Source organism: Carassius gibelio, chromosome B8, assembly GCF_023724105.1.
Source record: "Carassius gibelio isolate Cgi1373 ecotype wild population from Czech Republic chromosome B8, carGib1.2-hapl.c, whole genome shotgun sequence".
NCBI classification, from domain to species: Eukaryota; Metazoa; Chordata; class Actinopteri; order Cypriniformes; family Cyprinidae; genus Carassius; species Carassius gibelio.
Genome location: NC_068403.1, coordinates 25,249,098 through 25,268,222, shown reverse-complemented (window position 1 = coordinate 25,268,222; position 19,125 = coordinate 25,249,098). Strand labels below are relative to the sequence as shown.

Below are 19,125 nucleotides of genomic sequence, written 5' to 3'. Positions count from 1 at the left end.
ATGAAATCTCAGAGTGCCATTTGGAAAACACATGTATCCAAAATACAATACACATCGGGTAATTGCTACCACTCAAATACACAACTGAAGGAACTTACTTGCAAAACTGAACACCAATCAGCCAGCTACAAAAAACCCTCAGTTTAGCCATTTCAAGAACTTTGTAAGCATGGATGGAGGGAGAGCAAGAGGAAGAGGAGGAGGAGGAAGAGCAAGAGGAAGAGGAGCAGGAGGAGGTCGAAGAGGCCATGCACGGACCCCTTTTTTCTGATGATATAAGAGCAACTTTGATGGACCATGTCATCAACCATGCCCTGACTGTGAGGGAAGCTGGGCAGAGAGTCCACCCACACGCCCGCATGTCTCTTCTGCAGGTAATGTAACAGACCTGTGACGACATTCAGGTGACAGCAATACATGGATGGTTTCGACATGCATGGGGATATTTTCCCCGGTGCCTAGCGGGAGAAGACATTGCTTGCGATGTCGATGAGGCCAACAGACGGTGGGATCCATGAGCCCACGAATGCACAATTGCAATGATTTTCTGTGTTTACAGTATAGTGTTTTTTATATTATTATTATTATTTTTTTGCTTTATCTGAATTCATTTTACTGCAATGTTCAGTGCTACAATGTACAATATTGAGCAGGCCTATTTGCTTTTTTGGTTGTTTGAAAATGTGCCTCCTGAAAATATGCCTTCTGAACAAACAGTGAAAATCAAAGACTGCAGTGTTTTATATAAAGTAGACTAGTGTGGTCCCCCTGATCTGAAAGTGTATGCATAAGATGCAAGTGTGTGTCATTTTGTCATCAGAGTTACATTTTGACAAAGAAATGTTAGGTTTTGATAGCAGAGTTTAGGTTTTGATAGTAGAGTTTCAATTTGACACAGATGTGAATGGTATATTTTCCAGTGTTGTATCATGTTTACTTGTGTGTAGAGTTTTGGCACACTGAGCGAAGTTTTGTAAAATGTGTTCAAGCAACGGGGCAAAAACTGTAAAAGAAGCAAAGACTTAAACTACTTCAGTCTGTGCGCATTGAATTTACACAATTTCACAATTTGAGTTGAATTACTGAAATAAATGAACTTTTCCATGACATTCTAATGTATTGAGATGCACCTTTATATTAAAAAAAATGGATCCTAAAGGTAGCATATAAAAGGAAAAAATATTGGTGCAAGAACTGAACCCTGAGGTACCCCCAAGAAAAAAGCGAACTGGATAAATTTTGCAGACAGAGAAGGATCTTTCCATGAGATATGATTTAAACCACTTAAGCACATTTCCCTTAAGACCAAGCCAGTGTTTCAGGCAGTCAATCACTATATCACGATCTACCATACTGAATGCCGCACTGAGGTCGAGTAGTATCAGAATGGCATTTTCACCGGTAATTTGATACTTTCACCAACCAAGTGTGCCGCACAAGTCCTGATAATTGAATCCAAAACTTTTTGATTGCCCCCAGGTGGCTGGACTGAGTATAGGTCATAAATGCTGCCCTCTCCATGTAGTCTAATGGGACGTAAGAGAAACTAGAGAGCTTTTTAGGAATCTTCAGGAAAAGATTTTAGTTTTATTTGCCTAATTTTAACAAGCCTCTTGTATGGCAATCAGCTAACAAAAATTGGAGCACTCTAATTTAAAAATGCTAATTAAATAGTTTAAGGGTTTTGTGCTTTTGATAGACTCTGCAGAAGTGTGGGCGGGACATATGAATTGATGGGCAGTGTTGCCAAGTCTGCAGTTGTCCCGGCAGAATTTTGTTTTGTTTGTTTTTCATGTCTGCAGGTTCAAGCGACCCTAGTAATGTGATATTTAGCCCCTGAAATGAAAATTTTACCTAGGGAACCTTACTAAAAACATGTAGTTTACCCCCCAGAACACATTAGGTCTAGTTCTGAGTAGTAATTCTGCTGCACAGACTTGGGTCTCAAATCAGTGCAAGATGTTAGCTCCCTATAAGGACACTGGCGGCTTCCCTTTTTTTCATTAGAGTAACGTCCATCTTTTATTATCGTCTATGTCACCAACAAATCTCAGTGCTATGATAAGAACCCTGATTTAAAGACCTCAGCAACAGGTAGAAGTCAAGTAAGCCTGGAGTTGTTTAAAAAACACTTTTCCTAAAACCTTAAAATTAGATTAAATTAAAAAGATAAAATTAAAGCCAAATTTGAGACAGGCCTAAAAATATTTGGGTCTTTAATTAAAAGATTGGGCCACTTTAACAATGGGGTGATTATAGCTGTATAGCATGATTATAGAATTTGCTTATTAAATTTAAAATGGTGATACTAATGCAAAAATCTGTTTAAACAAATGTGGTGGCATAATATCATTCTTAATGGATGAAGGTTTAAGGTAAGGAACCACATCAGTCAAAGTTGGAAGAGTTAAAGACTGAAAGTCTTACCACTCAGTATTAATACAACAGGTTGGTGGTACAAAAACAAATGCTGGTATCGGTGGAACAGTGGAGTTGTAGAGCAGTAATCTTCCCATTCAAAAAGTGAAGAAAATATTTGCAACTTAATATAGAAGGATCTTGGTACAGCCTTTGAGCAGGGTTTGTTACTGGGTTTATAGTGAATATAATTTTAGGCTTATTTTGATTGCATGAGATTGCATCTGTATAATTTATGTTATGTTATGTTATATTTATGTTTTGCATCTTTCAAGGCCTTCTGCAATTCAATTGCTGCATATGTTTGAATATGTCTGAAAGTACGGACAGATTTATTTAACCATGGCAGATAATTTAGCTTCTTAGCTTTAAGAGGAGCAATAGTGTAAACAACACATGTTGCTGAGGATATTTTTCTGACCCACTTTTGATTTGACAGTGGCATTCTCAGTTTCTTACAAATAAAAAAAATAAAAACGTAATCTTGTGACCAGAAAATATTACTTTTGTCATTCACAATGTCCTGAATGTCCAAGTTATATGATAAAACCAAATCTAACCTATGGCCTAGAGTTGGCCCTTCAACCCATTGTTTCAAAATAGTCAATCATGTTCAAAAACTCTTTAGAAACTGCATTGTGGCCCGGAATTTAAGTGGTTAAACTGTTTAGCCAGCTTGCTCAAGAGTTCAGAAAATTAACTAATGAAGTCTTTGTTTGCATTTTGAGGATGATATTCAAGTGCAACCAGCACAGGATAAGATAAAGGGATTTGGAACATCTGTAGCTCATTTACTCAACCTCCTGTCATTCCAAGCCTGTATGACATTCTTTCATTTGAGGAACACAGAAGATGATATTTTAAAGAATGCTGGTATTTGGTAACTAAACAGTTTTCACTGACTTTAATTGCATGGATAAAAAATGCAAATTAAAAATCAATAGGAACCAAAACTATTTGGTTACAAACATTCTTCAGAATATCTTCTTTTCTTGTGTTCTGCAGAAATGTATGTACCGGTATGTAAAGGGGACGTACATTATGACAAAATTAACTTTAAATTCCTAGCTATCATTGTCTGCTGATGAAGGTACTTACGAGAAAAATCCACATAGGTGTTAGGTGGGCATTTTGCACATGAAAAGCAGCAACTATGAAAACCTTCAGGTTTCCTTGAATATCCCGCCTCACACTCAACAGAGCAGTTTGAGAAAGGAACCTGAGAAAGGAATGAGAAAATGTGTCATTAAAGTTAATATTCATCTCAGCTGATTTTAAACATTTATCCAAACTAAGATTGGTGTTCTCAAGCTAAACAAACTAATACATCCTGAAACCTGAACACAATACATATTTAAACGCACATGGATTTCTTAGCTCTTGCTTTCAAAACAGTTAAAAGGTCGGCAGGCAGTTTTTTCCAGAAACAGTTTTGTTATACTGTTTGAAATCCTGATAATCCGGACAGCAATCAGTAATTAAAATAGTCTTATAAGCTAAATCGAAGACAGACAATGCTGTAAAAAAGTGTTTTTTAGTTAGTATTTGTTTGTTTGTTTGTTTTTTTTGTGTTAGGAAAGGTATGATGTGTTAAAGGGGTGTTTGAAAATAGGCCTATGCTTTATTTTTGTAGTTTCACAATGTGTCACTAGAACGGTGCATTCAAGTCACTTAAGAAAGAGTTTTTGCACATGAAAACCATCATGAAGTCATAATTATGAGTAGGAAACCGAATATTCTTTTTAATTTTATTTTAATTGTACTTTTATTTTAAAAGTTAATGCTAACTTTTAAACACAAACTTCCCCAGCAGGACTTGAACACAAAAGTGCCACAGACTAGAGGTTTGTGGGGGACTATTTTATTTTATTTTTTTCCTGCTCCCGCAAGGTTAAATTCTGCACTCACCCACTCTGTTCACCTGCTGTCCGCTTAGTATAATTTTCTTCCCAAACCCTCCATTCCTGCTTGTTTCCAGAATCTCACATTTAAATTTCCGCTACTGAAAGAAAGCGAGAGGCTAACAAATAAAAGTGTCATCTACATAAAATTGTATTTTATTTTATTTGTCTTATCAATAGTCTTGAATTTATTTATTGAACACTTATACTCCATACTTATTCTGCTCTGTCACTCATCGACAAACTGCCTGTTCTGTCTGAGGGCCATATATTTACCACCGTTACAGCCTGCTCTGAACATTTTTATTCACATGCTGTGCACAGACCCCACAAATAAAACGTGTGACCCCAATGGCGTAACAAGTCAGCCCCAGGCCCATATGCTAAAAAATTTTATGGGCCACCCCAAGCATTATGGGCTGTGTTTCCCAAAACTTACTTAATGTTATATCATTCTTAAGTTGTACTTTAACCTGTACCTTATCATTCCCTTTCGATACTTCACTAAACGCTATGGGGAAAAATACAATTTTCTCAAAGGACTAAAGCCTTTACAATCACGCAGTGTAACTGTACATCATTGTTTTTTTAGTAAGTAAAAAAATTAACCAATGGCTCGGCAGCAGAGCTGCAAGAGTCTATGGCAACGAATCTCAGTGAGTGTTATGAGTTTCAAGTCCTCGCATGGCGACTCACCACCTGAACTAATCCAACCCCTGGCCACATGGGCTGAGGCCTGGAAGGCCATCCCTGGAGTGTCAGATTGGATTCTGGAGATTATAAAACAAGGTTACACACTCCAGTTCGCTCCAAGACCCCTGCAGTTCTGCGGCGTTGTCTCCACCTCGATGCAGAGCAAGAACGCTAACGTATTGCAATCTGAGGTGAAGAATTTACTGGTAAAAGGAGCCATAGAGGCGGTTCCACCAGCGCAGAGCAAGTAAGGCTTCTACAGCCATTATTTCCTTGCCTGCTACACAGTGTTCATTGCTCTCTACTCCCTGAGCAGGGGATATCTGATGAAGTTTACCTCACTTCAGAACATTTATTGTCTGCACACACGGACAAGCGTGACAATGCTTTCTCTTCTCCCTCAGATCCTCTGATAAATTCTTATTGAAAGAATGAAATATCTGAAACATAATGGGGATTGGGCTTTTTCTGTGACGGGTCCTAGACTTTGGAACAGCTTACCTCTAGACATAAGATCTGCTGCTTCCCTTCCTGTTTTTAAATCCCACCTGAAGTCTGTATTCCTTGGCATTTGGCATTTGTGTTCGTAATTGTGTTTTCGTATTGATTGTGTTTTGAGTCATTTCTTTTTATTCTCTTAAATTTCTATATTAACTTCATTTGTATATGTACAGCACTTCGGTATACACTAGATGTTTTTAAATGTGCTATATAAAATAAACCTTGACCTTAACATCATATACCTCTGTAAATAAATTTAAACTGACGTCTCATACACTTCAGTGAACTTTGAATGGAACATATGATCTCTTCAAACTGGAATAATGGTGGAGTACCCTGTGTTGTCCACTTTGCAGGGCACTAACGTTCAAATAGAACAAACGTCTAAAGCCATAAAAAAAAAAAAAAAAATGTGCAGAGTAGGGGGCGCAAGGACTAGAATTGAGAACCGCTGCTTTCAATTTGTGACGGTGGATTAAGGAAAGTCTGTTTTTTTCTTTGCAAGACACAATTGCAAAGACATGGATACTTATGACAAAGACAAACCAATGAGAAACATGGCACATGATTAAAGCAACAAAAGAACAAGCAGAACTCATAATCAAATAACAAGACAATAACCAATGAGAACATGATAATGAACAAGATGAACCAATAGCATGAAGACAAGAGGGCAAGGGAAGCATGACAAAAACAGCATCAATCAAACTACAAAATAAAAGACATGAAAACAAGCGCATGAAACAAAAATCCCAAAACAGACATTACAGCTGTCCACCAGAGAGAGCTTGACCTGTCTGTTTTCCCAGATCTCACTGAATATTGTGTGCTCTGTGCTCTAATGCTTCTTTAAGAAAGCCTGTTGTACTTGCTGAATATTGTGTGCTCTGTGCTCTAATGCTTCTTCAAGAATGCCTGTTGTACTGGCTTTAGGGACTGTGTTATTTTTGCCTGCAGACACCGTAAGGAAGTGGGTACCACTTTTATTTTATCAACATTTGCTTTTCTCCTGGTTTTGGTGGGACAATGTCGAAGTATTGGAAGAGACATATTGTTTGTTTTGATGTTTTGTCTGATAGGTAAGTTAGATTCCCTTACTGCCAGGAAGCATCTTCCTTTGTGGTTTTTTTTATTATTATTTATTGCCTAAGCCCCCTCCTGAAGCTAGAAGCATCTAATATTTTCTTTTTGAATTATCCATACCATTTACCATTTTCTTTTCCCCTTCCCCCTAACTGCTGTACAAAGACATCATGAATATCTTGAACGTTAAAAACTTACAGAACCATTGTTATGCCAGAGAAGGAGAGAGTTGTCTATGGTGAAATAAATTTCTGGATGATTCTCATATGAGCCCACCATCTCGAACTGTGGAGGATTCACATCAGTGCGCCAGAGAACAACTGAAAAACTGATGGTTGGATCAAAATGGTCATCGTATTTAATGTGACGGCCACGGAGTGGAAAATCCAATTTCTTCATTTCTCCCAAAAGCTGTTGTGAGAAAAAAAAAATATTTTATATTTTAAATATTATACATGTATATTACTTTTGTTAATCAGTCAGGTATAATATACTAATTCCTCAAAATACAATATTATTCATTATTTAATTAATTAAAACTTTACTTCAACAATGTAAATAAAATAGTTATTCAACTGGATTCACATTAATTGACTTACCATGTATGGCTTAACCACTGTATTTTTGTGGCATTCATTCATGTCACACTGCAGAACTTTATGTAATGCATGAGCTATGGTATATATAGCAGCATAGATGGAAAAGGAGTATGTGGGATTTTCATTTATAATCTCCTCTGCGGTCAAAAATGCGCAGTAATCACAATCGTGATTACATGTCTTGCTCTTTCCCTGGACTTCACTCTCAACTCTATCATTATAGCCAACATCAGTTGTTCCTTTGGCTTTATAGACAAATTCATTAAATCCAGGCAGTGACAACAGGTTATCAGTAATGCCAATGATTGTGCCAATTTTCCCAATTCCTGGCTCACTTGGAAGCTGTTTATTCATAGCCCAGTGTTGACTTGCAATCCATACTTTGTCTTGGATGTTGCTTGCTATGGCTGCTTTGATAATTTTGTCTGCATATTGTGGCCAAGCAAAAATTATAATGACATTGATGTTGAGCTTATCAATTTTTTTAAGTGTTTGACTGTAGTTTGCATTTAGACTCAGACCTTCTTGATAGGCCAAACAAATGCCAGTATTTCCAATATATTTGTTAAACAGATTTAGTCCATCCATATCTTGTTGACTACTAAGAAAGGCAACCCAGTTCCATCCAAACCATCGTATGATGTGAATAATCATCTTTATCAGGTCTTTGTTGCTAGGGATTGTTCTTACATAAGAAGGATACTGAAGTTTATCGCTGAGCACATAGCTAGAAGCTCCATAATTCACCTTTGAAAGAGAAGAATATTTATATACTGTATACAGTTGAGGTCAAAAGTCAATACACACCGTGCAGAATTTCCAAAATGTTAATTATTTTACGAGTAAGAGGGACCAAACAAAATGCATGTTTTTTTTTTTGTTTTTTTTTTTTTGTTCTAAATGAGATTTTAAAAAAAAATGTAAAAGACATTTACATATAGTCCACAAGAGAAAATAATTTTATTTCATTTAAATGTACATTTCCATTTAAATGTTAAAAGGTTTAAATATGCTTGGTGTTATTTTTGTTTGTTTGTTTGTTTGTTTTTTTGTTTTTGTTTTTTGTGATAGTTGTTTCAATAAAGGCCTTTTCAACAATGACTATGATTTTGAGAACCATCTTTTCACACGGAGGACAAATAAGGGACTCATATGCTCGGTGATGCTTCAGCAGGAGAAACAATGCATTAAGTGCCAGGTTTTTATGTTTGTTTTGGATCATTGTCCTGATGGAAGATCCAAACACGGCCCATTATTGGATTGCTAGCAGAAGTGGTCAGGTGTTTTTTTTGTTTTTTGTTTTTTTTGTTTTCAGAATCCATGATACCATGTATGTGAACAACATGTCCGGGACCTCCAGCAGAAAAGGGGCATGGAGTACTTTTTATCCATGTGTGCACTAAACTCATCTGGTGGGTTTGCTGCTAAAAAGCTATTTTTTGTTGTTTAATCTGACCCTAGAACCCGGTCCCTTTTGAAGTTCCAGTCATGTCTGACAACTGAATATGCTGGAAATTGTTTCTGGATGAGAGCAGAGGATTTTTCTTGAAACCCTCTAAAACACCTTATTGGAACGTAAGTGCTGTTTGTCAATTTTTTTAGGCTCTCGAGACTCTAACTAATCTCTGCAATTCCCAAGCTGTGATCCTTGGAGAGTCTTTGGTCACTCAAATTTTCCTCCTCACCGTGCATTAGGACAATTTAGACACACATCCTCTTTCTGGCAGATTTGTAACATTTTTAGTTGTTTGGAACTTTTTACTTATTGCCCTGATGGTGGAAATGGGAATTTTCAATGTCTCAAGCAAGTCCACTTCAATTTTTGTGAGAATCCAGCAAGTCAAGTCAATTCACTGCTTTTGTCAAGCAATTCAAGTCGAGTCATAGCTTGGGTCAAGCAAGTCACTGTCAAGTCATACAAATGTTTGATGATTTAACATAATTTATATATTAAAATAACTTAAACCTACAATAGTTATCGACTATGTACGGCGCCCTGCACTTGACATGCAAGAAAAAATAAATAAATTGTTTACTAATTTGTTCCCTCAGTGTACTAAAACGTTCACACAATTACTATTGCATTCCCTCTATTTACTATTGCGCACAATTTATAAATCGAGTGAAAGAAATAGTAAATTGAGGGAATGCAATGGTAATTGTGTGCACGTTTTAGTACATTGAGGGAACGAATTAGTAAATCGTGTGGGGCTCTGTAACTATAGTTTTATTTGCATCAAAACAACATTGCAATATGCATTTATACTCAAAAAGTGTCCACATACAGTTTTTAATAAAATAAAAATCTAAAATAAATAAAAAATTATAGCTACATAGCCTAAGATTAGTCCAAGAATTAGTCCAACATAAAAGTATTTAGGTAGAGTTGTTTTAGTATGCTTCAAACATTTAATAAATCCATGAAAAAGTATTAAACAATTCACGTAAAATGGTTTTTATGCCACCAAATGGCATTCTTCAAACAGGCATCACCTTTATGGGACATGAGCACATCATTAAAGGGATAATCCACCCCAAAATGAAAATGTTACCCCATGTCTTTCCAAACCCGTAAAAGCTTTGATCATCTTTGTAACACAATTTAAGATATTTTGGATGAAAACCATGAGGCTTGTGACTGTCCTATTGACTTCCAAGTAAATAACATTGTCAAGGTCCAGAAAGTATGAAAGACATCACCAGAATACTCCGTCTGCTGTCAGTAGTTCAACCGTAACGTTATGAAGTGATGAGGATTCATTTTGTACACAAAGAAAACAAAAATAACAAATTTATTTTACAAATCATCTCCTGTGTGTTTCTCCACTTTAACGTAGTGCCATTTTGGAGAATATGTTATTTATTTGGCAGTCTATGGGACAGACTCAAGCCTGCCTGTTTTCATACAAAATATCTTAAATTGTGTACCATAGATTAACTACGTTTTTACAGGTTTGGAATAAGAGGGTTATACGGGAGTGGATTTTCAAATCATTCACGTCCCACTCTCGCAAAAAAAACCCCGTCCCGTCACGCCCCAATCTCATGAAAAAACTGGGGGAAAATCCCATCCCGTTTCAATCCCTGAAGAATGACTCCCATTCCTGCCCACTCCCGGGTTGTATTTTGTTGTTGTTTTTTTGGCTGGAATCTGTCAGTTACAGAATTAAATATTTTTTTTAAATAAAATACAGTAGGCTACAGATCAAAGCATGCTCACTTTAGTATTTTTTTTTTTCTTATGAACTGAAAGCCATCTTAAACAAAGCACAATGTGAATTGCACACACATTACATTTTCATGTAAATCATTCATGCTAACCCACACGTTTTCTATACTGTATTTTTTTTTTTCATTTGAATGTAGCAGAAATGAGCAGTATAGCAGTATATTCCCTCGGCAGATAGAACGGCCGGCATTTAATAATCATAAACTCCACCAGTGGTGCAGATCACAACAGTATCGCAGCACCACGTGTCATTGATGTAAACACAATGCCTGCCGTTCACCGTTCTGTCGGGACAGAGAGAAGCCGGTGCGTGTGGACGTGCCACCATCTTGGACAGTAAAAAAAAAAAATTGTGGTTCTCGTCTTTTATCCTCGGAAGCCATACAAGGTGCATCCCTGTCATTTGAGCGTGTACACAACGTCCATGACGGTCTTTCTCTTGGCATGCTCGGTGTAGGTGATGGCGTCGCAGATCAACACCTTCAGCACACCACGGGTCTCCTATCATGTTAGAAACATGCTAAAAAAATTGTGCTAATCATGCTGACAACATGCTAATCATGCTAGAAACATACTAGCAACATGCTAGTCGCATGCTAATCATCATAGCCCAAGGTTTACAAAATTTCAGCGTACGGATTGGAAATTTCTCCTACAGGTGACCTCCTGGGCTCCTTAGTATTATCTATTCTTCATTTTAGTTTTTATGTTAGGCTATAAAACATGGGCAGCAGTGTCTTATCCTATTGGTGATTATTGTAAAATAAACACACACACACACACACACACACACAGACACACACAAAAAATGAAAATAATTTTTAATAAACACGAATGAATCTGGCAGTGGGTGCGGGACCACAAATCCGCGAGTTTACAAATCCGTGGGAACAGATTGCGAAAGTGTGTGCATGGATTATGAATTTGTGGGTATGGATTCAAAAACGGAAGGTACGGTTTACAAAATCTGAGTGTACGGATTGGAAATTCATGGGTGCGGTTTATTATTCCGTGGGCACGAATTGTTAAACAGAGGGAACTGTTTAAGTATTCGTGAGTACGGTTTACAAACTGAGGGGACAGATTGTATTTTTTTCTCCTACAGGTGACCTCCCGGGCTCCGTAGTGTTATGGTGGGGTTCGCAACAGTGTGATTTTTTTTCTTCTTTTATATATCCCCATAAATTATCCATAGGCTTTCACTCAAATAGTATCACTGAATACCAGTTATTAAACAATGTACTGTACACGTGATACTGGCAAAAAACAAAACAAAAAAAAACTCACATTTCCTTATAAACAGTGAATAACCATTTAAAATGCATTTGATGGGTCATTCTTCAATTACGGTGGCAGGTGGTGTCCCTACTACAGTTGAAATAAATTTTAAATACCATTAATTTATAAAAAGTTTGCATGTTTGTATTCTGTAGGGTTAACACAATTTGTGCACTATTAATAGTTAATTTTATGTTTTAAAATACATATTTAATTGAGTTTGGGAGACTGCATTTGTAACAAAATATGCATGTTCCAGTCATACCTTAGAGAGGTCTCATGGAGTGTAATTGCAACAACATTTTTAACACAAGTGGTTATAATGTGACTATAGATTATTTTAAACATGTATAATTTTATTAAATTGTTTTTTGTTTTTTTAAATAAATTTTTTGTTATATTTGAGAAAAAAGTTGTGTCCCCCAAATTCATGTCTGTGGTGTTACCACAATGGATTTTGCCCCTTTAAGAAAAGGGGAAAATCTATTTAGACAACTTTTTGTTTGTAAAGGTCACTGCAGGTGCTGGTTGATCTGAGGGGTGCATGGTGAGTACGTTCTTTCTTATTAATTTTCTTAAAGTTAGCTAAATGTGTGACAATTTCATGTATTACACTTTATTAGTGTTTTGTGAATAACTTTCATATTTTATATATTTTAATCAAAATTTTGATAAATACATACTTATTAATATTTCAAAATGTCCCCTGATCTTGAAAACATCATAATGGCAGCCTCGATTTTATAAAAGTCTGGATTAAAGCTGATTTGTCTGTGGTGTTACTGTCTTTTCTGGTAACACCACAGAGCCTATACTAACTTGCAATATAAAGTCTGTGGTGTTATAATTACATCTGTGGTGTTACTTTAAAATAACATAGACATAAGTGGCTGTGTCACCAGTGTTTGATTGAAATTATTTAAAAATCACTAAGTCTATTGACAAAGTCACTATGTTGGCAACACTGCGCACACTCTGCTTGCCTGATGAGTCATTCGGTTAGGTTGCAGTGCGGACAAAAACAAACATTTATTGAATAAAAGACTTGTAGTTATTTCAAGTCATTTAACTCAAGTCCAAGTCAAGTTTAAAATCATGAATTCCAAGTCAAAGTCAAGTCTTTTCTGAATATTTATCAAGCAAGTCTCAAGTCATAAAATTTGCGACACAAGTCACCAACTTCTGCTCCTGTGAAACGAAATTATATTTCATGTTCATGGTCACCCTGGTGTGCTAAAAAATTATAAACATGAATGGGAATATACTATTTTACTCATAAAAACAATTCTAGGAATGCCAATAATTGTGGCCAACTGTGTGTGTGCTCGTGTTTTTGTGACATATCAGGACATATCAGGATACAACTCTTTTTTTTTTTTGTTGAGAAAGTAAAAATGCACAAAGTTTACTGTGAGGGTTAGGTTTAAGCATAGGGTTCGTATAGGCCAATATAATATACAGTTCGCCTATGGGATGTCCCCACTTTTCAAAAAAACAAACATGTTCAAATGTTTGTTTTCATATATATATATATATATATATATATATATATATATATATATATATATATATATATATATATATATATATATATATATATATATATATAGACACTCATAGAAACTTGTTAGTCCTGAACAAAAGGTGGGAAAAAGGTAGTATACTGAATAATTTACCATTGGTATAAGGTCCATTGTGATCAGTGGTGCAACAGATATAGTTCTTGAGCTTCCATATGGTCCTGTTAAAGCAATCACTTTAGGCTGATAGTTGTTGAGTTTTTCTTTAGGTTTTATTGAGTCATTCTTTGAGATGAAACTTAAGACTGAATGGAAATTCCTTGTGTTAGAACAATGGTCAAAAATTTCATAGCCCAGAGAAACATTGGGCAAAAGAATTGTGGAATTATTAATCTCCTCAACAGCAAACCTCATTACTTGCATCATTTCATATCCATATTTTGAGGTAATGTGCCTTAAAAACATCAGTGAGGAAGTTAATAGCATGTAACTGAATATTCAGTTTATAATTGTGAAAAGCTGATTCGAATCAGTGAAAAGCTGATTTTATTTAAAGTACTCCGTACTAATAACCCTAAAGTGGTAAAAGATCCTTGCTTACCTGAAACATTCAGTGGTCTCCGGGATGAAAACAGCTGTCACAGTGTCAATTTCATGTAAAGCAAAAAGGCCACCCAATAAGTAATCTCCCTCCAATCTGAATTCAGATGATGAGCAAGAAACTTTGAAAAATAGACAATTAGTAAAGCACAAAAGGAAAGTGCAAATGCTACTGAGAAGCATGGTTAAAGATGGACTGCTGGTCTTGAAGCAGGAATGTGCCAAGCCGTTTGAGAGTAGTCAGTCTAATATTATTTAATTATAACTTAATTTTCTTAAAACACTATTAAATTTGCTTAAACCACCATTTTCAAGCATGGTCACATGTCAATCTCCATGTCAAACTCACAAAGTATATGTTAATCAGTTATTAAATAGAGCATTACACCACAAAGGTCTCCTCATATAGCAAATTATACAAATTTTTTAATCTACATATGAAACCCTTGTGAAACAAGCTGTAAACTTCTAAACGCAGGGCTTTACAGTTGGACTAGGATCACAAAGGTTTTCCAGTTTAGAGATTAAAAAACAACAAAAAAAAAACCTGTGATCACTGTGTGAGGTGAAAATATGCAGCATCTTTTGGTGTGAAAAATGTGATCATTTTTGAGTATAACTGTTAATGTTCTCCCTGGAATAATTTTGCTTAACCTAGTTAGTGCATATATTTAAATGTTTTACATATCTGACATTAATCTAGATTTGTGACCTCATAAGTGTCACATTTAACCACCCCTGCCACATCCTAATACAGACTTCTAAAAAAAAAAATTATATCTGAATGTGAAGCATCTTTGCTGTATTATTTGTAGCTACATCACTAGAAATCCTGGTTTGTGTAACAGTCCTGAGACATAATTGACTTATTAAAATGTGCTGTGCATTACACACCCCTATATGTATATCCCAATTCAATATAAATTTAGTCATTTAGGAGACATACTGTATATACACATACAGTGGGTACGGAAAGTATTCAGACCCCCTTAAATTTTTCACTCTTTGTAATGTTGCAGCCATTTGCTAAAATCATTGAAGTAATTTTTTTTCCTCATTAATGTACACACAGCATCCCATATTGACAGAAAAAATATAGAATTGAAGAGATTTTTTGCACATTTATTAAAAAGGAAAAACTGAAATATCACATGGTCCTAAATATTCAGACCCTTTGCTCAGCATTAAGTAGAAGCACCCTTTTGATTGAATACAGTCATGAGTCTTTTTGGGAAAGATACCTGGAATTGGGGATTTTCTGCCATTCCTCCTTGCAGATGCTCTCCAGTTCTTTCAGGTTGGATGATAACATTGGTGGAGAGCCATTTTCAGGTCTCTCCAGAGATGGCTTTAAGTCAGGGCTCTGGCTGGGCCATTCAAGAACAGTCACGGAGTTGTTGTGAAGCCACTCCTTCATTATTTTAGCTGTGTGCTTAGGGTCATTGTCTTATTGGAAGGGGAACCTTCGGCCCAGTCTGAGGTCCTGAGCACAACGGAGAATGTTTTTGTCCAGGATATCCCTGTACTTGGCTGCATTCATCTTTTCCCCGATTGCAACCAGACGTCATGTCCCTGCAGCTGAAAAACACCCCCACAGCACGATGCTGCCACCACCATGAGGTGATGAGCAGTGCCTGGTTTTCTCCACACATACCGCTTAGAATTAAGGCCAAAAAGTTATATCTTGGTCTCATCAGACCAGAGTCCTTCAGGTGTTTTTTTTTAGCAAACTCCATGCAGGCATTCATGTGTTTTGCACTGAAGAGAGGCTTCCGTCGGGCCATTCTGCCATAAATCCCTGACTGGTGAAGGGCTTCAGTGATGGTTGACTTTCTACAACTTTCTCCCATCTCCCGACTGCATCTCTGGAGCTCAGCCACAGTGATCCACAGGCTTTCCTAATCAAGTCCAATGAAGGTGTAGAACCATCTCAAGGATGATCAGAAGAAATGTACAGCACCTGAGTTAAATATAGTGTATAAATAGAGTATAAATATAGAGTGTCACAGCAAAGGGTCTGAATACTTAGGACAAAGTGATATTTCAGTTTTTCTTTTTTAATAAATAGGCAAAAATGTCAACAATTCTGTGTTTTTCTGTCAATATGGGGTGCCTCATTATATATTAATGAGGAAAAAAAATTACTTTATGTGGCGAGTGGGGCGGGGCCGAGAGGCGTGGGAACGAGGAGTGAGGCCAGGTGTAGTGATTGGAGATGAGCTACACCTGCGCCCCACCGCCGGTATTGAGTCCCACGTAGGAGATGGAAGGATATAAAACTGGAGTGACGACCGTGAAGGACGAGAGAGGACCAGGCCTGGGACATTATTTTATGTTTGCTTTTTATTTGTGCGCGTCAGTCGCCGTGAGGGGCTGACGCGCCGTTTTGTATTTATTTTTGATTATTAAAGTGTTTTGATTGTGCGCCGGTTCCCGCCTCCTTCTTAATCATCGGGAAAAAGGAGGCGGGAACCGGCGCACAATCAAAACACTTTAATAATCAAAAATAAATACAAAACTGCGCGTCAGCCCCTCACGGCGACTGATGTGCACAAATAAAAAGCAAACATAAAATAATATCCCAGGCCTGGTCCTCGCTCGTCCTTCACGGTCGTCGCTCCAGTTTTATATCCTGCCATTTCCTACGTGGGACTCGATACTGGCGGTGGGGCGCAGGTGTAGCTCATCTCCAATCACTACACCTGGCCTCACTCCTCGTTCCCACGCCTCTCGGCCCCGCCCCACTCGCCACACTTTAGTTTAGCAAATGGCTGCAATATAACAAAGAGTGAAAATTTAAGGGGGTCTGAATACTTTCCATACCCACTGTGTGTGTGTGTGTGTGTGTGTGTGTGTGTGTGTGTGTGTGTGTGTGTGTGTGTGTATATATATATATATTGCTTAGTTGGGGTCACTTCATCTACAGCGATATCGTTGACTTGATTGCAAATAAATGCACAGACACTATTTAACTGAACAGAGATGACATCACTGAATTCAATGATGAACTGCCTTTAACTATCATTTTGCATTATTGACAAACTGTTTTCCTAATGAATGTTGTTCAGTTGCTTTGACGCAATGTATTTTGTTTAAAGAGCTATATAAATAAAGGTGACCTGACTTGACTTGACACACACACACACACACACACACAAACACAGAAAAACAAGTAGATACAGTAGAATAGAAATGTAGAAAGCTAGTTTTTTTTATTAAAAAAAATGTAAAATGTAAAATAATGTACTATTAAAATAGAATAGAAAGTGCTAAAGTTAGAGGGTCAAATAAAGATGGAACAGATAAGGACTAAGGCTAAGGCTACAGCTGCTCGAATTAATTTGGGCAGTTCATTCCACCAGTTAATGAAAAAGTCAGTGAAAGTGGTTTTGTACCTCTTTGATATGGCACAATAGTTTATTTCACCTGCAGAACCCAAGGTGCTAGAAGGCCCATAACTCTGAAGTAATGAATTCAGGTAAAAGGGTGCAGAGCCAGTGGTGGTTTTGTAGGCTAACATTAATGCCTTGAATTTTATGCGAGCAGATAAAGTTGTCAGTTGTCAGTTGTCACAAACCAGGATAGAGACAGAGGGTTAGTGAAGCAGATGGTTTATTAACAGGATGCAGTATGACAACTATATGGAAAGTCACTGAATTGATAAAGCCCAGAGCTCTGGTGAGTGACACAGGAGTAGACAGCAATGGAGAACTGAGGGCAGAGAAAGAGTAAGTTAGAGGAGATGAGTCTGGCAACAGCTCAGAGTAGTGAAGGTAGACTGGACGCCAGAGTACTGGCGTGATGATGGCTTTATCCAGGTGAGTGATTGGTGGGAGTATGGGATCAGTACTCTGGCGATTGGGATCCAGAGTAATTAGGTGCTGGTTATGATTGGGGTGGCTGTGACTGTGAGTTCCTGACACCACTGCAAATTGATGAACACAGGTGTGATGTGCATTGTTTTCGGCTCATTAAAGATTAATCTTGCAGCATCATTTTGGATTAATTGTGGAGGTTTGATAGAAGTGGCTGGAGGGCCTGCCAAAAAGCATTGCAATAGTCCAACCTGGATAGAACAAGAGCTTGAAGAGTTGTATTGCATGTCCTGAAGGAAAGGGCCTGATCTTCCAAAAGTTATGTAAGAATTGAAATGGGAAGGTTTAAATAAAGTTAGATAGTACGCGAGATATCGCGAGGAAAAAACGTGAAGATAGGGAGAGGGGAGGAGAAAGGATAGGAATAGAAAAAAAAAAGAGCACGAGAAAATCTGGTGGATGTCAAGTTAGTTGAGAGAAATGTTGAAATAAAACTTCTGTTCAGAGCACAGAAGATTTGTCCTGACTCCTCTATCAAATGACCACGACAGATACAGCAAATAGCCAAGGACCCACGCATAATACTCGGTAAGAACGAATTCCTCAAGACCCGCAAATCCGAGTATTACACTGGTGGCAAAGCTGGTTGGCTATTTTTATGTTCCTGGGTTTGTTTTGTTTTTTTTGTTTTTTTATATGGACATTTGCTGTTTGACTCGAACAACATAAAATAACCACATTAACCTGCAGGCACGTTAGTATTGCCCATAATATTTTACGTGCTTTATATTATATTTTACGTATTATTGCAAGTTCGGATTCTCACCTCGGTTCTCTCTCCTCTCGCCGTTGCTCACACATGTACACAAAATGTCGGATGGTGAGCATGATATCGTGGAGCAGCCGCAACCACCTAATGTAAGGGCTGGTATAAATACACACCTGCCCTTCAGAATTGATTTTCCTACTCCCTTTTCAGGCGATAAAGCTGAACCATTCGTCATACAGAGTCTCATAAGCCACTTTCACAATGCACGTCGGACCCGCAATATTTCCGGACATTGCCGGGTCGCCTTCTGTGTGAAAGCAACCACGTCCCGGGATTGATTACCGCATTGAACCCGGGTTGGGGCCTAGTAACATTGCGGGGTTCGACCCAGGAAGAGCGCTGTGTGAACAAAAGCCAGATCTAATTCCGTGTCGAAGTGATGATGCACATACACCGGGTCATCACTGGCAGTGTGAAAGTGCAAAATCTAGCGACCCGGGAACAATTGCAGGAACACTTTACCTGTGTATTTGCCGGAATGGCAGTGTGAAAGGGGCTATACAGAGATTTGAGTTTCACTTAATGTCTCTGCCACACCACCAGATAAAGCTAAACTTCTCCCTGCAAAGCTCACGGGAACCAGCGTTTGCATATTGGCAGTCTCTCTCCACTGATGTTAAAGCGGACTATAATTTAACTAAGGCCAGTTTAGGTGCTGT

At 37.5% G+C, this 19,125-nt stretch overlaps 1 protein-coding gene across 1 annotated transcript; it reads right to left on the bottom strand.

The window, feature by feature from the left end:
- Nucleotides 1-303: 303 nt before the first annotated feature.
- Nucleotides 304-13,687, bottom strand: LOC127964191 (taste receptor type 1 member 2-like). The gene is made up of 5 exons (XM_052564334.1): nucleotides 13,379-13,687; nucleotides 7,196-7,942; nucleotides 6,795-7,007; nucleotides 3,517-3,637; nucleotides 304-368 (listed from the first exon to the last, which is right to left on the bottom strand). The coding sequence occupies exons 1-5, from the start codon at nucleotides 13,685-13,687 to the stop codon at nucleotides 304-306; spliced, it is 1,455 nt and encodes a 484-aa protein (XP_052420294.1).
- Nucleotides 13,688-19,125: the final 5,438 nt, after the last annotated feature.